Genomic DNA, 22,006 nt, shown 5'->3' with positions numbered 1-22,006 from the left:
CGCTCACACGCGCGCCATCATTTCATTTCTGTTGAGGTTTCTCTGTTTGCCTTGTGTCAGTGATGGTAGCATTAATTATTGTGCCTTTGCTGTCTCAGCCCATGCATTCTGATGAGCCCCGTGTTTAAACAGACACACATATACACACACTCAGACTTTGGCTTGGGTAAAATCTGAGAAACAGGTCAATTAAAAGGGCCTTTGACTGTCCAGAATGTTTTAATTAAAGTAGCAGTGAAATGTAAACTTGGTTCTAATTATGATTAGCCTTAATTAGCTGTCACTCTGATCTTAATTGCTTTTGAATAGAGCTGACCTCCAAATGCTTCATCTCCATGCACCAACATCAGCGTTTAGCTTGTGTGTCCAGTTATCCAGCGCTGTTTACCCATCTGACTCAGTGTTATTTCTCCATACTCTTGTTTGTGCATATTTGAAATAATGTATACTTTATGTACAGATACTTAATTTGTATTTGTTTGTGTCTCAACCCCTCAGGCTCTCCTGGACATGGTGGTGATGAAGAGTGAGGGCTACAGCGTGGAGCAGCTGGAGAGACTGTACTCCCGTCTCAGCCAGTGTATCTACCAGCACCGCAGAGAGTACGACAAGACCCAGCTACTGGAGGTCAGAAACACACATTCTCCTTTAATAAGTCGGGCTTGTGTCCACAGAACTTTTTTTTACAGCAGAAAAGTGGTGGCAGGGAGCTGGGGAGAGATACATAGAAAAACTGCTATTGCTAATTAGCCAGGTAACTAACATTACATTAACGGAGCAGGAAACATCCAGTGTCCGCTGACCAATCTGCTTCCAAAAAATAAGCTTTTCTGTCTTTGTTGTGACAACAGAAAGTAGCCTAGCTAAAGAAGCACCAGCGCCTTTCAGAAAAGTTCAGAGATTTTCAACTTAAAGTGCTCGGAGCAGCTGCACAAAAAAGGCGGAACGCTCTGAAAAAAAAGATGCTGGATACAGCGCTTTTTCTCCAGGCGGCTGCATGGGGCAACATAAGCCCACTCCTGTCCCAGCTGGTCCAGCCATGGGATCCAGATTTCTTCCTAATCATCAGTTCAAGGTCCACACAGTTTAATACATTCAGCATCATACTTGAGTTTGGCCATGTTGTCAAGCTAGTTTGCTGTTTGACAACACGGAACAACGGAAATTTGCTGTACGTCAAAATAAAGTGTGTTTTCTAGAAACTTTACAAGTTTGTGAGTCACTTGTGGTCCATTCAGAATGGACCCGCAACCCACTTTTGGACCGCAACCCACCAGTTGGGAAACACTGAGAACAATTGAAAAAAGCTGCTGGTGCTGAGCAAAAAAATGCTATGTGGACGCAGGCCCTTTGTTAATCAAGAAATAATCAGCAGATTACCCTGGGCCTCGTGCAGCAGCGTTCTCTTAAATTTTCTCTTATATTGTCTCCGAATTTTCTGTTAAGAGAAGTCAACTCCAGATGCACCAAACGTTCTTAACCATCCAAATCTGATTTTACCCAGGTGTGCATAGTGATGAATCCCACTTGATTATACTTAAGACATGAGCATAGGTAACGCCCCCTAATCACTCCACAAGGGCAGGTGTTGTACTGTGTGCAAAGACCTGGGCACATGCCCAATAATTGGGGAGAAGAACTTCTTCAGCACTGCAATCGACTCACTGTTAAATAAATTAAAACAAAGTTAATATATGAATTTCCAGGATGTCAGTACTGGTGTTAGAGTAAAATCAAAAACCCAGCAATGACAAATTATTTGTGACGCTGTAAGTGCTGTGTCGTCAGCAGTGATGGAGCACATATTCAGATCTTTTACTTAAGTAAAAGTACTAATACATGAAAAATTACTTCAATGGTTATCAAAATAATTGCCAGTTCATTTTCCAATCAACCATTTAGTCGTTTCAGCTGCACTCGTAAAAAATTACCAAATAAATTACCAAATTATTGTAGTGGAGAAAAATGGACAATATTTCCCTCTGCAGTGAAGTGGAGTAGAAGTAAAATGTGGTACGAGGCTAAAATGGTTGAGGTTGAGTTTTTCTCTTATTTTGGTAAGAGTGCTGTCACCCACTCATAGAATTTTCTTTTACCTGAGACAAGAGCAAAAATAAGAAAACACTGGTGAATTTCTGAAACCACTGGGTGCTAACAAAATAAGAACAAATTATGGATGAGAACAAAACATGTTGCCCATTGTTACATGATTCCCACCTCTCATCTTTCCACCACACAGTGGTTTCCCCATTTTGTTGCCAGCCAACCAGCAAAGAGATTCAGTTAGCCTCAAAGGCAGGGGTGTTCATTTAAAATTCAAAGAGGTCCAGTTGCTAAAATTTCTTCCCAGCAAAAGTCTGAACCTCATAATGTCTAAATTGCATCCCATAGCCTATCCCTACATCTATCAAATAAAGTTGACAGCATGCATTTCCATATCATTTCATTTAAGTTAGTTCTGTATGGTAAACAAACTGAATTTATATATATCGCTTCAAAGCTCCATTCACACACTGGTGCTTGAGGCTACCATCCAATGTCACCTGCTCATCAGATAAACATTCATACACAGTTTGTGGTTCAGTATCATGGCCAAGGACACTTTAACATGTAGACTGCAGGGGCCAGGGATCGAACCGCAGACCTTCAGACTGGTAGACAGCTGATTTACCTTTTGAGCCATAGTGAACCTGAGGCCTACGTTTCATGAAAAAGTAAAAGGAAACAAGACCAAATGTTCTGAACAAAATACATAATAGTGCCTCTTTCAGAAAAAAGTACGGAGCTTTGAGCAACCTGATATTTTTTCTACTTTCTTTGCTGGAGTTAGAGAGGAATGGGCCTGTGACTGCCTGCCAGCAGTTTGAATCTTAGCTTGAAGTGAGTTAGTGCCATTATCATGCACATGTTTAGGTGTTAATGTTTATAGCAAAGAAAGCTGACTCTCAGCTGTTCGTTGATGCATACGTGGTCAAGGTGTACAGTGCTTCTTTGGTTAGAGCAGGGAAATGAGTCTGAGACACACTACTATGATCTTTTGATTGGCTCATTTTAGTGGAGCTCTTGCTGTTTTAACTTGATTAGCTGCACCAGCGGTCTTTAGCAGTGACCTTCGGGGACACAAACACAAAAAAGCAATGCTCTGTTACTAGATTATTATTTATTTTAGTTTAGTTTAGTGAATTTCAGAAGGGACAGTGCAAATTAATAAACACACACGGTGTAAAACTGCCAAAATTAGACAAAAGGCTACTTTTCATATGTAGTCCCTCGGCCAAGATGTTACACAAGGCTTAATCTCTCAAGACAGATTCTGCAATTTACATTGTAGAATCTGTTGGCAGCCCTGTGTGAAAGACGACTGGGGGGGGGGGGGGGGGCGCGGCCGAGACGTGCAGGTGTCCCCAGGAAATGTGTACCTACAGAAACAGCAAGCTCCGCGTCCATGATGCCATAATGCCGTCTTGTCAACGTGAAAATTTTTTTTTTTTCCAGCGGATGTCTGAGTTACAACATGATTGAGCTAAATGGAGTAGTTTCATGTCGTATCCGACAACGGGAGGCTTTTAACAGATGACGTCCTGATGTTAGCTTTGCTAACTGTCCCTGTCAGCTGCAGCCACTGATGCTTTCTAGACATTGTGATTTCCCATAACTGAATAAATACCGCACATAGCAACACAAAACTGCTTTGCTAGCTCAATCATGTTGTAACTAAGATATTCGCTGGAAAAAATATTTTATTCACGGACCGTTTGAGTTATTACCTTATTTTTATACAGTCTATGGTTATAGACAACGCTAACGGCTAACGTTAACAGCTAACGGTTAGCCCAGCTAATCTACAATAACCATATTAATTACGTGCACACAGAAATAGTAACCTTTGTTCAGTCATTGTGTTTATAGACTTAACAAACATCAGATTAGTCTATACGGTGATATAGTGACATGAAAAATGTGATATATATCTAAACTCTGCTGGTTTTCTACCCGGAGTATTTGTAAACAACACGGCGATTCCCTGGGGGCACCGCCGGAAGTGAAGGGCGTGAGGCCCCTTCACTTCCGGTTAGTCGAAAAACTCTGGGCTGTGCCTCCAGAGGTAAAGGAAGAATTTTATTTATTTATTTATTTATTTTTTAACTGATGGATTTCCAGATTGCACAAGGCTACCTAAAATACAACAAAGCCCAAAATAAAAAAAAAAAAAAAAAAAGACACAAAAAAGAAAACAGGGCATACAGTTCAAAGACTTCTTTAAACACATCAACAAGAAATTGTTCTAACGTAATTTTGTAGTGCTATATCGAAGGCAACTGGACTTGCTTGCGTTTCTTGAAGACGTTTCGCCTTATGAGCTCTTATGCTGTGTCTCAAATCGTGTACTTCTATTAGTACACTTCCATGTAGTATACTATGTGCACTATGTAATGATTTGGTACCGCGAACGATTACGCGAATGCTAATGCTAGTTTGCTAACTAGCTAAGAGCTGTGGTCGTCATTTCCGGCAAGTGCACAACAGCCGTGTTTGGTTTGAGACAACACTACCCTGTTACAATTCCCGCACTACGCCAATAAGTACATAGTGCACATAGTATACTACATGGATGTGTACTAATGGAAGTACACGATTTGAGACACAGCATAAGAGCTCACGTGACCCCTATGACTCTGCAAGGGTTCCCACCCACACAGGTTTAAAGCCTGCAACTTCGTACCAGTCATTTAGAACTGAAGAAGCTTCTTGGATGAGATGTGAAACGTCTTCAAGAAATGCAAGTCCAGTTGCCTTCGATATAGCACTTATGATTACTATGATCTGGATGACTGAGAATCTTCACCGACATGATTTTGTAGTCACAAGAACCTAATGATCATCAGATGTGTGATTCAGTGCTGAAACTTGAGGCAAAGTTGACGCAATATAAAAGGTGATAAAATTTTTAAAAGCACTAGAGGCAGTAGTGAAATAAAATTACATTAGTATTTATTCTTATAAAATATCAGAAATTGGTCACTGGTCTGTGTAGAACTGTTACAAGGTACGTTAACACTGCAGGTCTCTGCCCTGATCTGATTTTTTTGTTGTGGTTTTATATTTTGCTTTTTAAATCATGGAAGAAAGATCCCTTGAGCTTTCTATCATTTTTTCCTTTTCGGCTGAGGGATGTCGTACGCTGTAAAGCCCTCTGAGGCAAATTGTGATTTGTTATATTGGACTTTATATATAAAAATTGAACTGAATTAAATTAAATGTGGCCAATATCAGATTCCATTGTGAACTGGTCATGATCCTGAACTGACGCTGCATGCACCAAAGAACAATAACAAAGATGTCACATGCCCTCGCTGTCGCACAGATGTAAACATGGAGGCTGCTGATGTCAGAGTTTAAGGTTTAAGTTGATGTGCAGTGGAGTGTGAGCCGGCAAATTTGTGTGCATTGGATGTGGATGAGGAGAGAAAAAAACTGTTTTTTTTATTTATGGCTGCTTTTTGTGGAGCAATGGCTGCTGCTCCTGTACGGAGGTGTGTGGATGCACAGTCGGAGCCAGGAGTGTTGAAATCGTTATGGGAAAAATTTGAGGATGTTGAGAGCTAATTTTAACCACATCTGTGTCATGTGTGTGTATTCACAGAGTGAGTCAGGCACAGAATTGTGACGACTGTCAATCTAGAGTGACGTCAAAGTCACATTTATTCTGATATGACTGTTCAGACCGAGGTCACACTACAAAAAAACATCATGCCTGTATCTGATTAAGGACGATACATGAAAGTGGCCAAAAGCAGAATTAAAAAGATCAGATTTCATCTTATTTGTGCTCATCACGCCGTTAGGAAAAACAAATCTGAGGCACATATGAGCAAAAATCTGGTTTTGGCTGCTCTCACCTGCAGGCTGAATTGATTGAGTTTGTGAACGTGGCAAATTCACTTGAGTGAATGTGAGACTCTGTTGTGGCTGTCTAACAAGGAACATCTGTTGTGTGCAACACAAAAGATGTGACATTAGTAGTTCTGCGAGGTGTTATTGAGGCAAAATGGCCAGGAGAAGAAACCTGAGGATAAATATGTATTTTCTGACTTTCTTTTTTTTGTGCTGCAGATTTGACATTGTGTGAGCAGAATAACTCAGTCCAAGTCGCTCTTTTCATGATGCAAAGTCACATGTTGTCATTTTGACACCGATGTTCCAAACAACTGGTAGCATTTATTGAACTCATAACATTCCAGACATGATGGAAAAGTGGATGGGGGCAAATAATATCTGAGAAGAAGTGATTCATGCCAAATGTCTCTTTTGGGAGGTAAGATAAAGACACACACACACTGAGACAGGCGGAAACAGCGTCTGTACATGATAGGCATCATGACACAAACCACGGCGAGCTGTAGTTATTGGAGCATAGATATCCACCACGGAAGTGCAGCAGAGCAGTAATGGTATAAATCAATATCTGGGTTGAAATTAGGGATTAACTTTTGTATCAGTGTTCTTTTTGCTTCAGAATAGGATCTAATGAGTACAGTGGGGACTCTGAGTAAGTGAGAATAATGTAGAAGATTTGGTTCGGTGTGTGTGTGTGTGTGTTCGAGACTTATAGAGATAAGTGAGTCCAGGAGCCATAATTTAAAACAATTCATGAGGGAACCTTATTTTCCACACAGTGCTTTTTTTGGTTGAGGTTAAATGCATTTACATCGTAAAGGAATACTTCTCACTACCAAGAACCAGTTGTATATGAGAGACTCACCCCATGTTGTTTTGAATTCATGAAGAAAATTTTGTTTTTCTGATGCCTCTTGTGAACAAAGAATCCAAAAACTTTTGAGAACATTTTTGAGTAATTTAAGTCATAGGCAACCTAGTCTGAGTGGGTGGAAGTTTGCTGCATAGATCAGCCTTTCATTGGGCGGAATGAGCCACCCGCTGAAGTCCCGCCCTACCACCTCCAATTGTGTAGCAGTTTTCAACCGTTTTCAACACGTCCTTTACTAACTTTTGCGGTGTTTGGTCTTGCGGGGATGTAGCCACAGTGTTTCCCATACATTCATTTATCTGTGGCGGTGCGCCACGAATAAATTATCTCCGCCACATATAGATTTTTATGCTTTTGGCACTACCTGTTCGACCTCGCTCATAAACACATTATAATGGGACTCACTGTCTGTGAATGTAGCTTGTCGTTACAATTCCGGTGCAATAGGTGGCGGTATGCATCGTAAAGACGCACTTAATGCACCTGGTCCGCCAGAAGAAGAAGAAGAAGAAGCAGACATAGTAGCAGAACGGATCCAAAGACCTCTCGGTACAAATATGTGGGCAAACAAGTCCAAAAGTGGTCCAAACAACTCTAACTCATCATGTTATATTAGCCTGTGTCTGTATTAACATAGCTGGAAGCTCAACATGTGCAGAGACATTAACTCACGCTGTTAGTAGTGTTAACTGCAGCGCGAGTCCCGTAGCAGCTCGCCCCCGTTAATCAATTACAGCGGCTGCACCGGCAACGGGAGCGGCGCGACAACCACTGTCTGTCGCGCGACAACTCTTTATTTTACGCGGCTCTTCTATTTTTGTCGTGCTACGCTCCCCTACGCGACCCTCCAGCAGATAAAAACTACATGAAATAGTGTGCTAAACGAGCACAATGTGTTTTTAAATGAATAAACCATTATCAGAGGTGATATGCGATGATTCTTTTTCATGCATTTACCCATGTTTATCCGTGACATTGTATAAATGTCCGTGGCGGACATTTGAAAGCGAGTAGATAACAAACAGTACAGTAAACTTGTAGTTAACTCAAATATATGTAATAACTTAGGTGGAAAATGCTTTAACATTTCATGCAGCCTACATGCAGCCTCTTGGCTCAGCAAACGGTAAACAACCCAGCTGGCTTCTCTACGTGTCGCTTCCGTACGCAGTCAGTGGAGCCCAAATGAATACGCTGTGACGCTACGCTGACGTGACGCTTACGTTTGCAGGTGGAGCCCAGCTGTAAGGTTCTGCTCTAGCCTGGTTCCAGACCATAGACCCCGCCCACTCAACTGAGTAGGCTTGCATCTCTGGTCTGGCATACTTCAATGAATTTGCGATTTATCTCGTCCAAACGATGGACGGACCAACGAACGCCGGGGGTCTAGCGATTAGCCAATCAGCGCCACGCTGATGTCAAGCTGTACGCCGGTGGGTAACTGGTGAGGATAGCAACAATGGCGACCGCTACAGATCCTACAGACCACATTAACGATGCTATTGAGGTATTTCGCCACTACTCGCGTTAATGGAGGACCAAATTAAGGAAGCTGCTAAACTGGATTTAACGGCGATGCAGCTGGGCGTGCACGACGACAGAGACATTTTATACGGGCAATGCTCGCTTGTTTTCGGCACCCCCGAGGCATGGATACTAATGACGTCAGATTCTGGGTGAGTCGTTGATCTCTACTGATTGGTTAGGGAAAAAATCAAATTCCCTCCCCCTTGTAAATCGCCTTCAATGGAAGCCATGTCAGACTGAAGGTTCTGGGAGCTTCAGTCTGACACTCAGGCTAGTTCTGCTCATTAGTAATTAACTCTGACGTTGGATGTTCACTCTTTCACACAGATGAGTATTGAAAAATGATTGTTTTTTTCCACCTGGACCTTTATGCTCTGCCATTTCTCCTCTAATCATCACGCTGTAACCTGTGACAGGCTGTTATGATACCACAACTATCACACATTCACATATAGGTAGTTTTTGGTTGAGATGCGAGCGTCACGTAGGTTTACATTACCAAAGGTTTATGACAAAATCACTTAGCGACACCGACTCCCGTGTGCAAATGGCGAGGAAGGAGAGGGAGAGACGCTGTGCTGCTGCCAGAGGAGCCTCTGACTGAGTTCCCTCTGAGCGGTAAGTCACTAAAAGAGTCTGAGAAGTCCGGGACTGTTCATAAAACATTCAGGACGCCACAGTTTATTCCACACTACTGAAGCTGCTCCTCTTTTTGGAACCACTGCAGAGTCGGTAATAATTTTGCTTTCAGCCATGCTTGTTGTTGCCGTGGGTAACAGTATGATCTCAATATGCCAACAAGCCAAAATATCATGAGTAATTTTTCATATCATATTAAAAACTGTACCAATATTACCATGAACAAGATGATAGATAGATAGAAAGATGCTGCTCAGCTTAAACATTCACATGGATGGAGCAGCCATCAGGAGCAATTTAGGGTTCAGTATCTTGCCCAAGGATACTTCGATTAACTGATTAGTGGATGACCTGCTCTACCTGAGTGACAGTCGTCCTCAAAACATCCGTTAACAAACTTTCATACAACTCTTGTAGTATAACCCTAGTCTCAGTTATCCAGTCGTGTGTTGTTTGGTGTTTTAAAGGGTTAGTTCAGATTCACTGAATTCACACAATAGCACAAACTAACCAACTGATCGAGGCAGTGGTAAACCAGCAGCTCCCGTGTTCAGCGAGGTAAAATAACTGTTTTCGTCAATGAAGTCTGGCTCTGAAGAGAGCATAGGTAAATTTCACTTTCAGTTCAGTTCCCTGTGGGAAAGACTGGATAAATGAGACCTGGACTATAATGCAAGACTTGTTTGAGAGTTTGCAAATAGATGTTTTAGTTTTACTGTTGTTATGACTTCATTTATGACCAAGAACTTTTGCAGTTTTTGTACTTTTCTTACATTGTGTAGAGATGGGAGAAAACATAAGATAAAAGTCAATTTGATAATTGTTAACTTGCATAACAAAGCTTGTATAACAGTGAATATAGATGTGCTTGCCCTGTTTTGATAGTGATTTAAAAAAGAAAAGAAAAAAGAAGACAGATTTCCTACATCTGTAACATAATAGCAAATATTGTAGAGGTCATAAAATGTAAAATAGAAACAAAAGCTTAAGTGTTATTGCAGCCCTCTGAGTGTGTGAAGTGTTTTCTTCATTCAGTCTCAGCCTACAGTCTACAGATAGAACAAACAATATATTTCTTGCATACTGTGAGTAAGTGTCAACAAACAGACCCTTAATATAAGGTCATGTTTTTTTCTTTCACATTTTCATTTTTCATCTCTCTTGACAATGTTCCATACAGAAAAAGCTGCTGTATTTTTTCCCAGAATCCCATCTGGTCATCTGCTGCTGCTGTAAGGATGTCAGCGCAGACAGCGGGCCAGGAGTGGCAGTGTCCTGGTGCTGGTAGCCAGAACTGGCTGTCAGGATGTCAGAGAGAGGAAGCGGGAGAGAGAGGGAGAGGGAGAGAGCAGTCAGCCAGGTGGTGCCGCCTGTCGACAGGCCGGCTGGTGGAGGAGGGGAGGGTGCATGTCTGGGTTCATCTCATACTGCCAGCCTAAATTGGTGTTTCCAGAGCAGAAATGTCAGCTCGTTTGGCACGTGTTTTGTTTGCCTGTGTTTCCAACACACATCTCGACTCACACAGCAGGTCATCTCCTTGTTCCTCCCCAGGGAATGCAAAAACATGTGCACATACACACTCATATACCGGGCTCATACTCAGTATGGCGGCTGAAGCCATTCCCACTTAATGTTGCAGCGCAGGGTGTTTGTGTCTACACTGCAGAGACGAGTGAAATGGAGCGCGTCCATACATTTGTCTTCTTTACTCTCGCCCCGTCCTCCTCAGGGTACGGCTTGTCTTGGTCTTCCAGAAGAGCTGACCTTTCAGCAGATGGAGTGGACTTCACCCTGCTTCCAGTTAAAGCCAGAGGGACCATCTCTGCCCTGTACACAATAACGCACCAGCTATGTTCCTATCTACAAATTGGCGTCCATATTGCCCTCGGCCGTGTATTACAATTTGCTTGTACTTCAGACAGCAATTTAAGACTTTGTAGGAGTCTGTGACCTTTAACCTGAATCTGTGCAGTGCCAGAGCTGTACATGCCACCAGTCGAGTTGGCTGAACATCCTAAGGGTTGGTTTTTCTCTGCTTAGTTGTGTGTTAATTGCTGAAGACCTTGCCCTGCAGGTCATTTCAAAGGTATATACCATTTTTGATTCACTAGATCATTAGTGCTGCAGCTAACGATTAGTTTTATCGTTGCGTATTCTGTCGATTAGTTTCTTGATTTACCGACTGACTGTTTGAACTATAAAATGTCAGAAAATGGTGGAAAGTGTCGATCAGTGTTTCCCAAAGCCCGAGATGACATTCTCAAATGTCTTGTTTTGTTCAGCACCCAAAGACAGACACTTAACTGTCATAGATGAGTAAGGAAGCCAGACATTGTTTACGTTTAAGAAGCTGGAATCAGACAGTTTTTACTTTTTGGCTGGTCTACTCTGCAGCATTCAAGGCCAGCCCTGTACATGCAAAAGTCTGTCTATGAGTGGGTGATGAAGTTACACCATTGGTCAGAGTAAGTTTTTGTGTTTCCGCATTGGCCGCCGCTCCTTTAAAATGATTAAGCGCAGCCATACCTGTATTACTGTATTCCTAATTTTCTGTTACCAGTGTGGCATGATAGCATGGTGGAATTAGCAAACTACTTAGCTAACTAGCCAGCTGCTACATGAGTAAACTATAACAACTTAATGCCTCATCAACACACTCTTGTCACAGCTTAGGAAAGCACATTGCTATCATCAGATTGGAGACAAATTGTTTGGCTCATTTTCTGTTACCACTGTAACGTTGGCATAAGAGCATGTTGGAGTTAGCAAGCTAGCTAGCTAACTAGCCAGCCACGATGGAAATGGCAGTTTTGGACAGAGGAAAGAGAGGATCACCCCATCAGTTTGTTTGAGATACAGCCATGTCTGTATGACACAAGTCTTACATTTATTTAAACATTATTGACTATAACGTGTTACAGTGTCAGAACTGGTGCTGCCACCATAATGACAAGAGAATGGAAATAAGACACTGATTGAAATTGAAGGGAATACAGCATGTTAAAATGTCAGAACATGTGCTGCCATAACGACAGAATTTCTATTTGTAAAACATCCTATCGCTGCTAATTACCAAACAGTTGTTGTGGGTGGAACTTGGCTTCGATAGTGGCCGACGGCTGTGCTGCTTCCACCAGTTGGACTGGAACTGAAGTGAGGAGGGTTATGTTGAATGATCAGTGGGTACAGCTCCAGAGAAAGCAGGTTCTTCATTTCAGGATGCATTTACAAAAATTATTTGGGCTGAACTGTACCAATGAGGCCAGCGCTATAACAGCAGAAGGCTGTGACTGAGTGTTTGCCCCCACTTTTTTGTTTCAAATTAAAAGCTCTCTAGTGCAGTGGTTCCCAACTGGTGGGTCAGTCCAAAACTGTGTCGCAGGTCCGTTCTGGATAGACCGCAAGTGACTCACAAACATGTCAAGTTTGTAAAAAAAAAAAACACTGAATAACAGACAGCTACTTAACAGAGACAGCAAACTAGCTGGATGACACGTCGAAACGCAGGTATGATGCTGAATATTTTTAACTGTGTGGACCTTGAACTAATTACTAAGGACAAATCTGGATCCCATGACTGGACCAGTTGGGAACCACTGGGCTCTAAGATGTAATTTCAACATTATGAGGATCATTTTATACACAGTCAAGCCATAAAATGGGTTTTGAGTGGGTCTTGTTTCTTAAAAAAATAACACAAACACAAAATCATCAGTTACTGGATTAGTTGGTGATTAATGCAGTGAACTAAGGGATTAATCATTTTAACTCTATTGTTTATCAAATGCAACATCAGGGGCAGTGTCTGTTGCAAAATGGTCACTAAAACACAATGATATTCTAGGTCCGTTTAATTATTTGATTGTGTGGTGTTCTTATTTCTACAGATAGGCAATAAAGTCTAGATGATGTGACTTTATGACACACTTTATGATCATTTACGACCCCATTAGGAGCATGTGTACTCTTTGAATCACTCATGGTAAACATCTGACTTGATGTCAGATCTTTTGAGTCAGTCTCTCAAGACTTTTTGTACCAGTGTTGTCTTCATACGAAGACACAATCATCAGGCAGGGAAATCCATTGACAGTAGCCTCTGTAGAACAGAATGCAGCCCAGGCTTTCATCATTGTGAATCTCTTGTCAGTAGCTTGGAAAAAAAAACACCTTAATCCAGATACAACACACAAGATTGTTCTCTTTCAACTTTCAGCTTTTCTTTTGTGGAAAAATGTACAATGTTGTTTTTGCTCTCCTAACCTACGAGCACACACCCGCAGAGAACCCTGTTCTCCCAGGGGCTGTAGAAAATTTGATGTGGGAAGTAGAGGAAATCGGTAACTGAGGTGGAAGTAGATAAGGCAGGTTAAGAGAAGGCAGGTACACCAAAGTAATTCACACCTTTTTCACAAATTGATGACATTTCGACAACAGTGTGATGCTGGATTTTTCTTTTAATGCACAGCATGATGGCCTCATTGGGAATACTACGTTTATGACACTACTACTTTAAAACTACGATTCAACCAAGTTGTACTTACCGAGCAATGCAGGAATTAAACCTGGTCGACTTCCACTCAATGCGAGAGAGGTACTGGCTTAATCTCATTATAACCCTAACCTCTACCATTTAACCCTGAACGCTGTGTTTTGCACGTTCATGTCCAGTAACTTTATCCCCACCCCTCGCAGCTGCCATCTTTCTCAGCTCAGCTGCCTGTTCCACCAGTAGAGACTGACCTGGGTTGGTACATGCTGTGCACACTGTGGGTGAAGTGAATAACATTGATCATCCTGTTACAGTGAAATGTTCTGCTGGGAAAACTTTGGTCCCGGCATTCATGTAAATGCTACTTGACGCGCTCCACCCATCCGAACACTGTTGAAGAGCAAGTACACCCCCTCATGGCAACGGCACTTATCGATGGCAGTGGCCCCCCCAGCAGGACAGTGCGCTCTGCCACATCACAATAACTGCTCAGGAATGACCTGAGGAATGGGACAAAGAGCTCAAGCTGTCAACCTGGCCTCCAAACACCCCATGTCCCAATCTGATCGAATATTTGAGGGACTTGCTGGTACTCCATAGTAGAGGGCTGCATTGGGATTGGGACAACCCAAATCTTGCGGGAGCGGGCAGTTTGAACTGTGCTGCGTGCGGGAACGGGCGGCTAAAAAAACACTGCGGGATCGGGATGTGGCCTATAGCGACAGGATGTTGTGGAAAAGAAGCTCAAACAAGGTCTGAAGGCGCACTGAGCCCTCTACTTCCCAGCGCTCTCCAAGCTGGCGCGTTTCATCTTCAGTATCCCCGCATCCAGTGCGCCTTCAGAGCGGGCCTTTAGTGTCTGTGGGCGCATCTTTGAAGAGAGACGCACGGGATTGGGACCGCAGTCGGTCAGCAACATTCTCTTCCTCCACAGCAATATTATGGCCAAGTGATTCATTTGTTAAATTCATTCGTTAACTTTGTTTATTTTATAATAATAATACATTTATGTTATTTATTAGTGTTATTTGAGCCACTCACAGCCTACTCTCGTTGCTATTTGTTAATTACATAAAGAGGCGTGATGATGCCGGTGTTATTGAGCATAGGCTTTATCTTTATCTCATTAATATTCAGGTCTCTCTTAGAAAAGAGACCTTAACCTCAATCACTGTGTGATTATGTAAAGGTAGAAGAATAAATAAAATACAGAGGAGGAGAATAGAATATGAAACAGCCTTTATTTTATTAAAAACTAAATAAGAACATCGAAATGGTCTGCACTGGTGTTTAGGTGGGTGGAGCGTGTCAGGTGGCATCCACATGAATGTCAGAACGCGGGGTTTCCCAGCAAAACATTGCACTGTAACAAGACTTGCACCGATTAAAATTTTTTGGGGCGATACCGATTTCTGATTTGCAGAATATTTGGATGGCTGATTCCGATTTTGGCCGATTCTGATTTCATTTGTTTCAAACCACTTTACAACACACAAGATATTGCAGTATTTTCTATTTTTCCTTTATTAGAACATTTCAACAGGAAAAAAACATAAAATTCACACAGGGCTTTACATCTACAAAATGCAGTGTTATGGACATTCTTATTTTAACAATGAGAAAAAAGGTGCACATTTAAACAGGCTGCCATGGAACATTTATATTTGGTGCACATTTGTACAGGCTGCCGCTCCCATGAGAACGCTCCCGTCAGTAAGCGCACGGACGCAGACACGTGCATGTTTGGTACACGGACACGCGCCTCGTCAGTTTCAAGCGGCACAGCGAGAGCGCCGCTCCGCTCCGTTAAGTTTAACACGGACAATTAACAACTTTCGCCTTCTCTCTTTTGATGTGTGTGAATCATTTACTCCATAGTTGTCCGACCCAAACCAGTGTGTCCCTGAGGTCTCCTTCCTCACGTCGCTCAAGCCGTGAGCTGCACATGTTCGTGTGTGCGCGCTGCTGATGTTACGCAATGTCAATTGCCATAGTTATGTCTGCTTATTGAAATGCCATCAATGGCTACTGATGACTTATCAGGGTCTTGAAGGGTTGTCCCATTTCATAGCAGAAGATTTAAACCACTTCCCTTTGAAACTCTGTTCAGAAAGGCAAAGGGGCACTCGAAAACGGGAGGTGGGGTAAAAACTGGAAATGGGATTTTGTTACAGAGTAAGGTTAGTGAGACAAAGGGAAGGGGCTGCAGAGACGAGTTACATTGTTTGCTGTGCTTTTGGGATGACAAGGTGATAGGCCTTGAGGCAGAAAGACTCGAGATCACACAGGTGGAAGACATCAAGGCGGCAGAGAGCTTATTTGTGTGTTGGTGGTGTGTGGGTGTGCGCTGCGACACGGCAACAGACAGGTGTTAAAAGCATAGACGTGTCTGAACAGGAGCTGTTTGTGATGAGCTGAAGCTTTCAGGGATTTTTTTTTAACTGGTGACTTTTTATTCAGTCACGTCAACTTATATTTCCATACTGTCATTGGGTTTTTCAGCTCGTGTGAAGATGTAATAAAGTGCTAAGTGCTTAATGTATGTGTTAATTGGAGTTGTAAGGGAAGATAAAATCACATGCACTCAGAATAGCATCAGTTCTCTGACCTTTTAAATCTATTTTGAATAAATGGCAAGATATGTTGGGTATAGTTTTTTATTATATCTCGATTATCAAATCAACAGTTGGCCATAATTCACTCCAAGTTTTCATTAGCAGAGGACTTTTAACACAGTTTAACTTTTTATGTTTGTGGGCATGAGAGAATTAAAAACCACTTCGATTATGAGAAGTTGGTTGTGAATTCAGTGTCATTTTACAGCCAACAAAAGTGTGCATGAACAAAACATGAAGGTTGACTTTTCAGTCAAGGGCATTTCTAAGAGGAATTTCTTAAAAAAAAAAAAAAGGAGATAATAAATACAGCAACACAGAAATGACCTTTTTTTACACAGCTCACTGAATCAGCTAAGCATTTTAAACTTGGTGATTGTTAGGGCTGTAACTGTCTGTTATTTTCTCGATTAACCTTTTGGTCTCTAAAATACTATTAAATAGTAAAAAATCAAAAACCATAATTTTCAACCAGACACATTCAGTTTGCTTGTTGGATCCAACTTAAAGTCTTAAACCCAAAGGTGCGCAACAAGAAAACATAAAAGAAAGAGTATTTGTCGATGTCCTTGTATGTCATGACTAAATTGTAATGTCAATCAATGTGAATGAAAAATATTGCCAACAAAAATAACGGCAACATTGGCAGCTACCTTTGTGTCTACAGCTGCCTGTGGCGAAGAGCAGTGAAGAGTGCTCACTCTGTGGCAAAGTCTAGGGACTAAAATGTTCCTAGAAGTACACTGCACACTGACTGACAGAACAAATGAACAAACATTAAAAAAGACAGCTCAACTTGAAGCAGTCTCAGTGAACTGAGAGGTCTCCAACTAATGATCTGAATATCCGACTCTCAGGGGGCGGTCCTACTGCTATGTGCGTGCATCAGATTGGACCCCTTGACAAGCTTCTGCCAGGCTAAGACAGATGACAGTTTACACACTTATATAACCTATGATTTACTAAATTGGAGTTCTGTTGGGTGACACATGACGCCAAATTTAGCAGAAGACCTCAGTAATATAAAGTAGTGGTTAGCATTGTCGCCTCAAGGCAAGAGTTCCTGGTTCAAACCCAGCGTAGGGGAGCCCTTCTGTGCAGATTTTGCATGCTCTCCCTGTGTCAGAGTGGGTTTCCTCCTGGTATTCGGCTGTCTCTTACTTGTGAGTGGTTACGGAAAATGAATAAATTATTTTAATATCATATTTTTCTAATAGGAGTATGGTAAGTCAGTGACACATTCTCAGACTAGATGACTAAACATATAGTTGAAGTTATGCCTTCCTCTCAGGAGAAATATCTTTAAGCAAAATTTATTGTAGTATCATGAAACTGTCTGATTAAATTATGATTGAAATGAAACTGAAATTAAAAATGAGTTCCACTGGCTTAACCTTGACTAAAACTAAAATAAAAAAGACTTAAATGTGACTTAAAATCCGCTAAAATGTTCAGTAAGCAACTAAAATTTAAACAAAATTTTGAATTCCTGTTAAAATGAACACTTAAGCCCTATTTGCACGGGATTATTATTACCTGGGGACGTCTGGTAATTTGTAAATTACCCCCCCAAGTCTGTATTTTACTCGAATTTACTGACATTACCGCCCGGATATGATGACAGTATCACCAGGACAACATAATTTGTGCTTTCCAAAACCCTTATGCATCACTGTTAAAAGCTTATGTTGTAACAATGCTATTGTCTCGTTAGGTTTAGGCACAAAAACCACTTGGTTAGGTTTATGGAAAGCTTATGGTTTGTGTTAAAATGATGACTTTGAACGTGGTATGTGTTCGTGTCGTCATGGCAACAGTAAATAAAATTACAAAGCAGCAACGGGACTTCAGAACAGTGGGCAGTTGTTGTCGGGAAATTTCGCTCTTCTGACGGATCTGAGCTTGCTGTTTCTGCGAATGGGTCTCCATACTGTGTACCGAGATGATGAGACTCCTGCATTTGCACCTAAAATGCTGTCAAAACTGTCATTTATAATTTTCACCACAGCCTCCATAATTCAACTGGAAAAGAGGTAGAAAAAAGGCACGCAATAAAAACAACAACTAAAATACCCCCAATTCGCACGGGACTAGTATTATCACGGGATGTCTGTGTTTGGCGAAATATAGTAGGTAATTTGTGGTGGAATTTTTACTTTACAAATTACAGACATGGTGCATTCGCACGGGATGAAGATCCCAGACATCCTCCGCAATTATTACAAATTACCAGAGGTCCCCAGGTAATACTAATCCCGTGCGAATAGGGCTTTACTCATATTTTCAGCGGATTTCTAAAATTCTTGATTTAAAAATGACAGAAATAAATGACAACATGTAATCAGTTGATCAACAAATAATCTCAGCCTCAATGATCATTATATCTGGGCCCCACGTTTTTTGTCTCGGCTACAGAAAGACTTTAGAAAGTATCACAAATAGTTTCCAGTGATTGACATTCAAAACACGACAGCACTTTATATTTGAGTACCTGTTAGCTAAAAAAGCAGATTATATTGTCTGCTAATAGTTGATATAATGTTGGTGTGAGATGCAAAAGTTCCATCCTGGAAAAGTTTACCTCCCTTCAGAAGAGTAAAGTTGCTTTTTACTGTAAAGTTTATCACTTTTGTTGCAGATGTTGAAATTGGTATCTTGTTGTGGCGTCTGTCGCAATGACTCAGCCATTCAGATGAGAGAACACGCGCAGTGTAACATCTTCAAGGCATTAATCATGGTCTATCACAGGCTAATATCCATCTCTCTTCCTCCGGCTCTGTTCAGATTTAGTCAGTGTCAAACTCTGCTGTTTTCATGCTGAGAAAAATCGCCTGTCTCATTCCAGCACAGCTTTGCTTCATTTTACATCATTTATCATGGTGAAAGCTGTTGTTTGCTGTGGGAAATTTCCAAGTAATATTGAAATCCATGGCGCACAGATGCTTTATGCACACATCTGAGTTGTTGCAGTGTTGGTTGTGGCTAAGCAGCGTGTGTTTATGTGTGTCTTGCAGGAGATGGAGGAGAGAATCCAGCATTTTGATACATTCCTGTGAGATGGAGAGAAGACCTTATCAGGTAGATCCTGAACAGCCTGGGACCACAAAGACACACACAGACTGAGTGAGACAGAGACAGAGAGTGGAGGAGCTTCTGAGTCCAGCCCTCAATAACACACACAGAAAATCCAGCACCCTCTTCTTGCTGGGCTGGGGACACAACGAGGACGACGTTGAGGACATTCAATGGTGCTATCGTCTCAGGAACCTGGCCAGATCCAGACCCATTCTACACAACCAAACTCCTGGAGGTGTGTCAGTCACACACACGCACGCACACACACCGACGGTGACGGGCAACCCTGGTGCTACTCGGGTGCTATCCTAACTTTCATCCATGCTGCTCTTGGGATTACTTCTTAACTTGGATGACTAGCAAAACCAACAGATCGGGTGATGTCATATCGCAACCTGCAAGCCGCGCATAGTACACACTCACACATGCCCTGAAACTTGGGTATGCAAGTTTATCTACACACCCAGAAAATGCACACACACACTCACCCAGATCACCACCAGCAGAAGTGTGAATGCAGAGTGCCGAGAGGAGATGAGGACAGATAATGTTCTGAATCACTGAACCACGTTGCTGAGCCCATCTTCCCCCCTCGAGTGGAATGCTTCGTCATAGGCCAGTTGTTACCATGCTATTATGCGGCTCATTTTTTCTGCCATTTAAGCTACTTGATTAATTCAATATCTGAGCCGCCGTCAAGGATACTCACCCAGAACAATAGTTTACAAAGAAGTTTTCAGTGTGAACACAAACTCGTCGAGGTTAGCACAGCAGGACTAGAACCGATTATGTCCTCTTCAACGCAGCAGTCGTCGGGGGTGGAGAGCCCCCTCAGCGTTTGTCTCAGAGTTACTGGTGAACAAGCTTGTAGGTCAGCTGTACAACCACTCCACTCATAGACCACCTCTGGCGTTCACAGTCTTAGCAGATTGTCATGTCCTAAGTAGTTTGTGTGGTAGCTGAACCCCCCTCCTCCTCACTGCATTCACAGTCTGAATGTTTTCCCTCCCGCTCAAGCTGTGCCCGCCAGTTGATTTTCCTAGCAACACCCCGGCTGAGGAACTGGAAGCAGTACAAATTGGAATGCGTCAAAGAGTTTGCACTGCCTAGTGTGTGCCTTATTTAAAACCTCACATGAAACTCTGATATATTTAGCAGGGTTTTTTATTTACTACTTGTGACAATGAACAGGCTCCAAGTTGGGGGTGGGTCCTAACCACTGAGGTCACAGTGACCTTGAAGCAAAAATACATATATTTAAATGTTATTAGGTCATTTTAAAACATATCTTGACCAAACATCTCCAAACTGGGCCAAAAAAATACATTTTAAATCTGAGGAATACAAAAAGTATGGAAGCAAATAAGAGACAAAAATATTTTAACAGCAACTGAAAACTTTATATTGAAATTTTAACATTAACACTAAATTCAAGCACTGAAATATTTTACTTTGAAAACCAAGTGTCTGAATTTATCAGTTTTAGGGATATCAGTACTTAATCATTAGTCGGTTTGTAGCTGAGAATATTTTTGACTGGTTGTGCATACTGCTCTGCAGATTAATGTTTTTATATTCTTCAGTTGACTGTATTGCACACCACCCAGCTCTGGTGGAAGCTAACGTTAGCTAACGGCACTGCTCATTACTTGATTACTGCTTGTAACACCATCCTGACCCAACAGCACTGCTGTGGAAACACTCCGCCAGGTTGCCACGGTGATTTTGAGCCGCAAACCTCCTCCAGCATTAATAACGACTGTTAGCTTTGTTACTACTGTTTGCAGTGTTGGCACGGTTAATGGTGCCAACATAGTTAACAGTCCTAAAGAGGTTTTGCCACTCAAAATGAACCCGCTTAGATTAGAGGGTGGCCACCATTTACTGCAGCAATGGCGTTGCAAGTGGTAATGGCTAAATGAGTGATACTGCTGGCGAAGTCCCACATGACCCATTTCGTTTGTCCAGTTTAAAGTGGACAAGGCTAACGTTAGCTAACAGGGGGACACTGGAGGGTGGGTGTTGGGCACTGTTTCAGCATGTTAATGCATCAAGGCAGTAGTCTGTCAGTAAGGCAAACCAAAAATAAAATGAGAAGCAGGATATTTACAATACAAAACATTTAAATTTTACAACCTTTCAATATATAGTGCTCTGAGATGTGATGCTAAAACTCAATGAGTAGATGGAGTGCTAGACAAGGCCTTTTGTATTTCATATCATTTGTATTTATTTATTTATTTATTTTCTTAAAAAGCAACTGCTTTGTTACTGGGTTTTTTGTACCATCTCTTTAAAAATGAAAACATGAATTTCTTGATTTGCAATTTCAAAAGCTGAATTTGAATTTATACTTTTATAGTGTTCTTAAATTAAGATCCAAAAATTCAAGTTTCAGAAAAAAAAAACCCAATACAAAACAAACAAAAATAACAATAATAATTATGATAAGGTCCAGGTTTCTCAATTTTGGAGTCAAGAAATCCTTTTAAAAAAAAAAAAAAAAAAAAAAAAAAAAAATTTAAATTGAGAACGTAAAAAAAAAATACATATTCAAATTAAGCTTTTCAAAATGCAAATCAAGAATTGTTATGTTTTGATTTTAAATACATGAATTTAAAAAAAAAAATTGATCCCAAAATAGATTCATGTTGGTCAAATTTGAATGCTCAAATTCAGATCCAAAATTCAAGTCAAAAATCTATATATTTTTTTAACTCTGAAAGTTGAATTTTTGGATCTGACCTCAAAAACATTGAAAACATATTTATTCAAATTAAGCTTTTGTAATTGCAAATCAAGAAATGTTGTATTGTCATCTCTAAGAAGTGATGCAGGACATAAAAATTCAGATATATGGTTTTCAAATTTAAATATTTAAATGCTCTG

At 41.3% G+C, this 22,006-nt stretch overlaps 1 protein-coding gene across 1 annotated transcript in view; it reads left to right on the top strand.

Annotated features, from left to right (window-relative positions):
* atad2b (ATPase family AAA domain containing 2B) overlaps window positions 1-21,547 on the top strand; it is a 126,320-nt gene extending 104,773 nt beyond the window's left edge. The window contains exons 27-28 of the mRNA XM_033648440.2: window positions 499-627; window positions 19,057-21,547. Coding sequence (XP_033504331.1) covers window positions 499-627; window positions 19,057-19,098 — 171 coding nt within the window. The 3' untranslated portion in view covers window positions 19,099-21,547. The remainder of the gene's footprint in view (window positions 1-498; window positions 628-19,056) is intronic.
* The last annotated feature ends 459 nt before the right edge of the window (window positions 21,548-22,006 follow it).

This window comes from Epinephelus lanceolatus, chromosome 13 (assembly GCF_041903045.1).
Source record: "Epinephelus lanceolatus isolate andai-2023 chromosome 13, ASM4190304v1, whole genome shotgun sequence".
Lineage (NCBI taxonomy): Eukaryota > Metazoa > Chordata > Actinopteri > Perciformes > Serranidae > Epinephelus > Epinephelus lanceolatus.
Note: the sequence above shows the minus strand (reverse complement) of the source record. Positions and strands in the feature narration are given on the sequence as shown.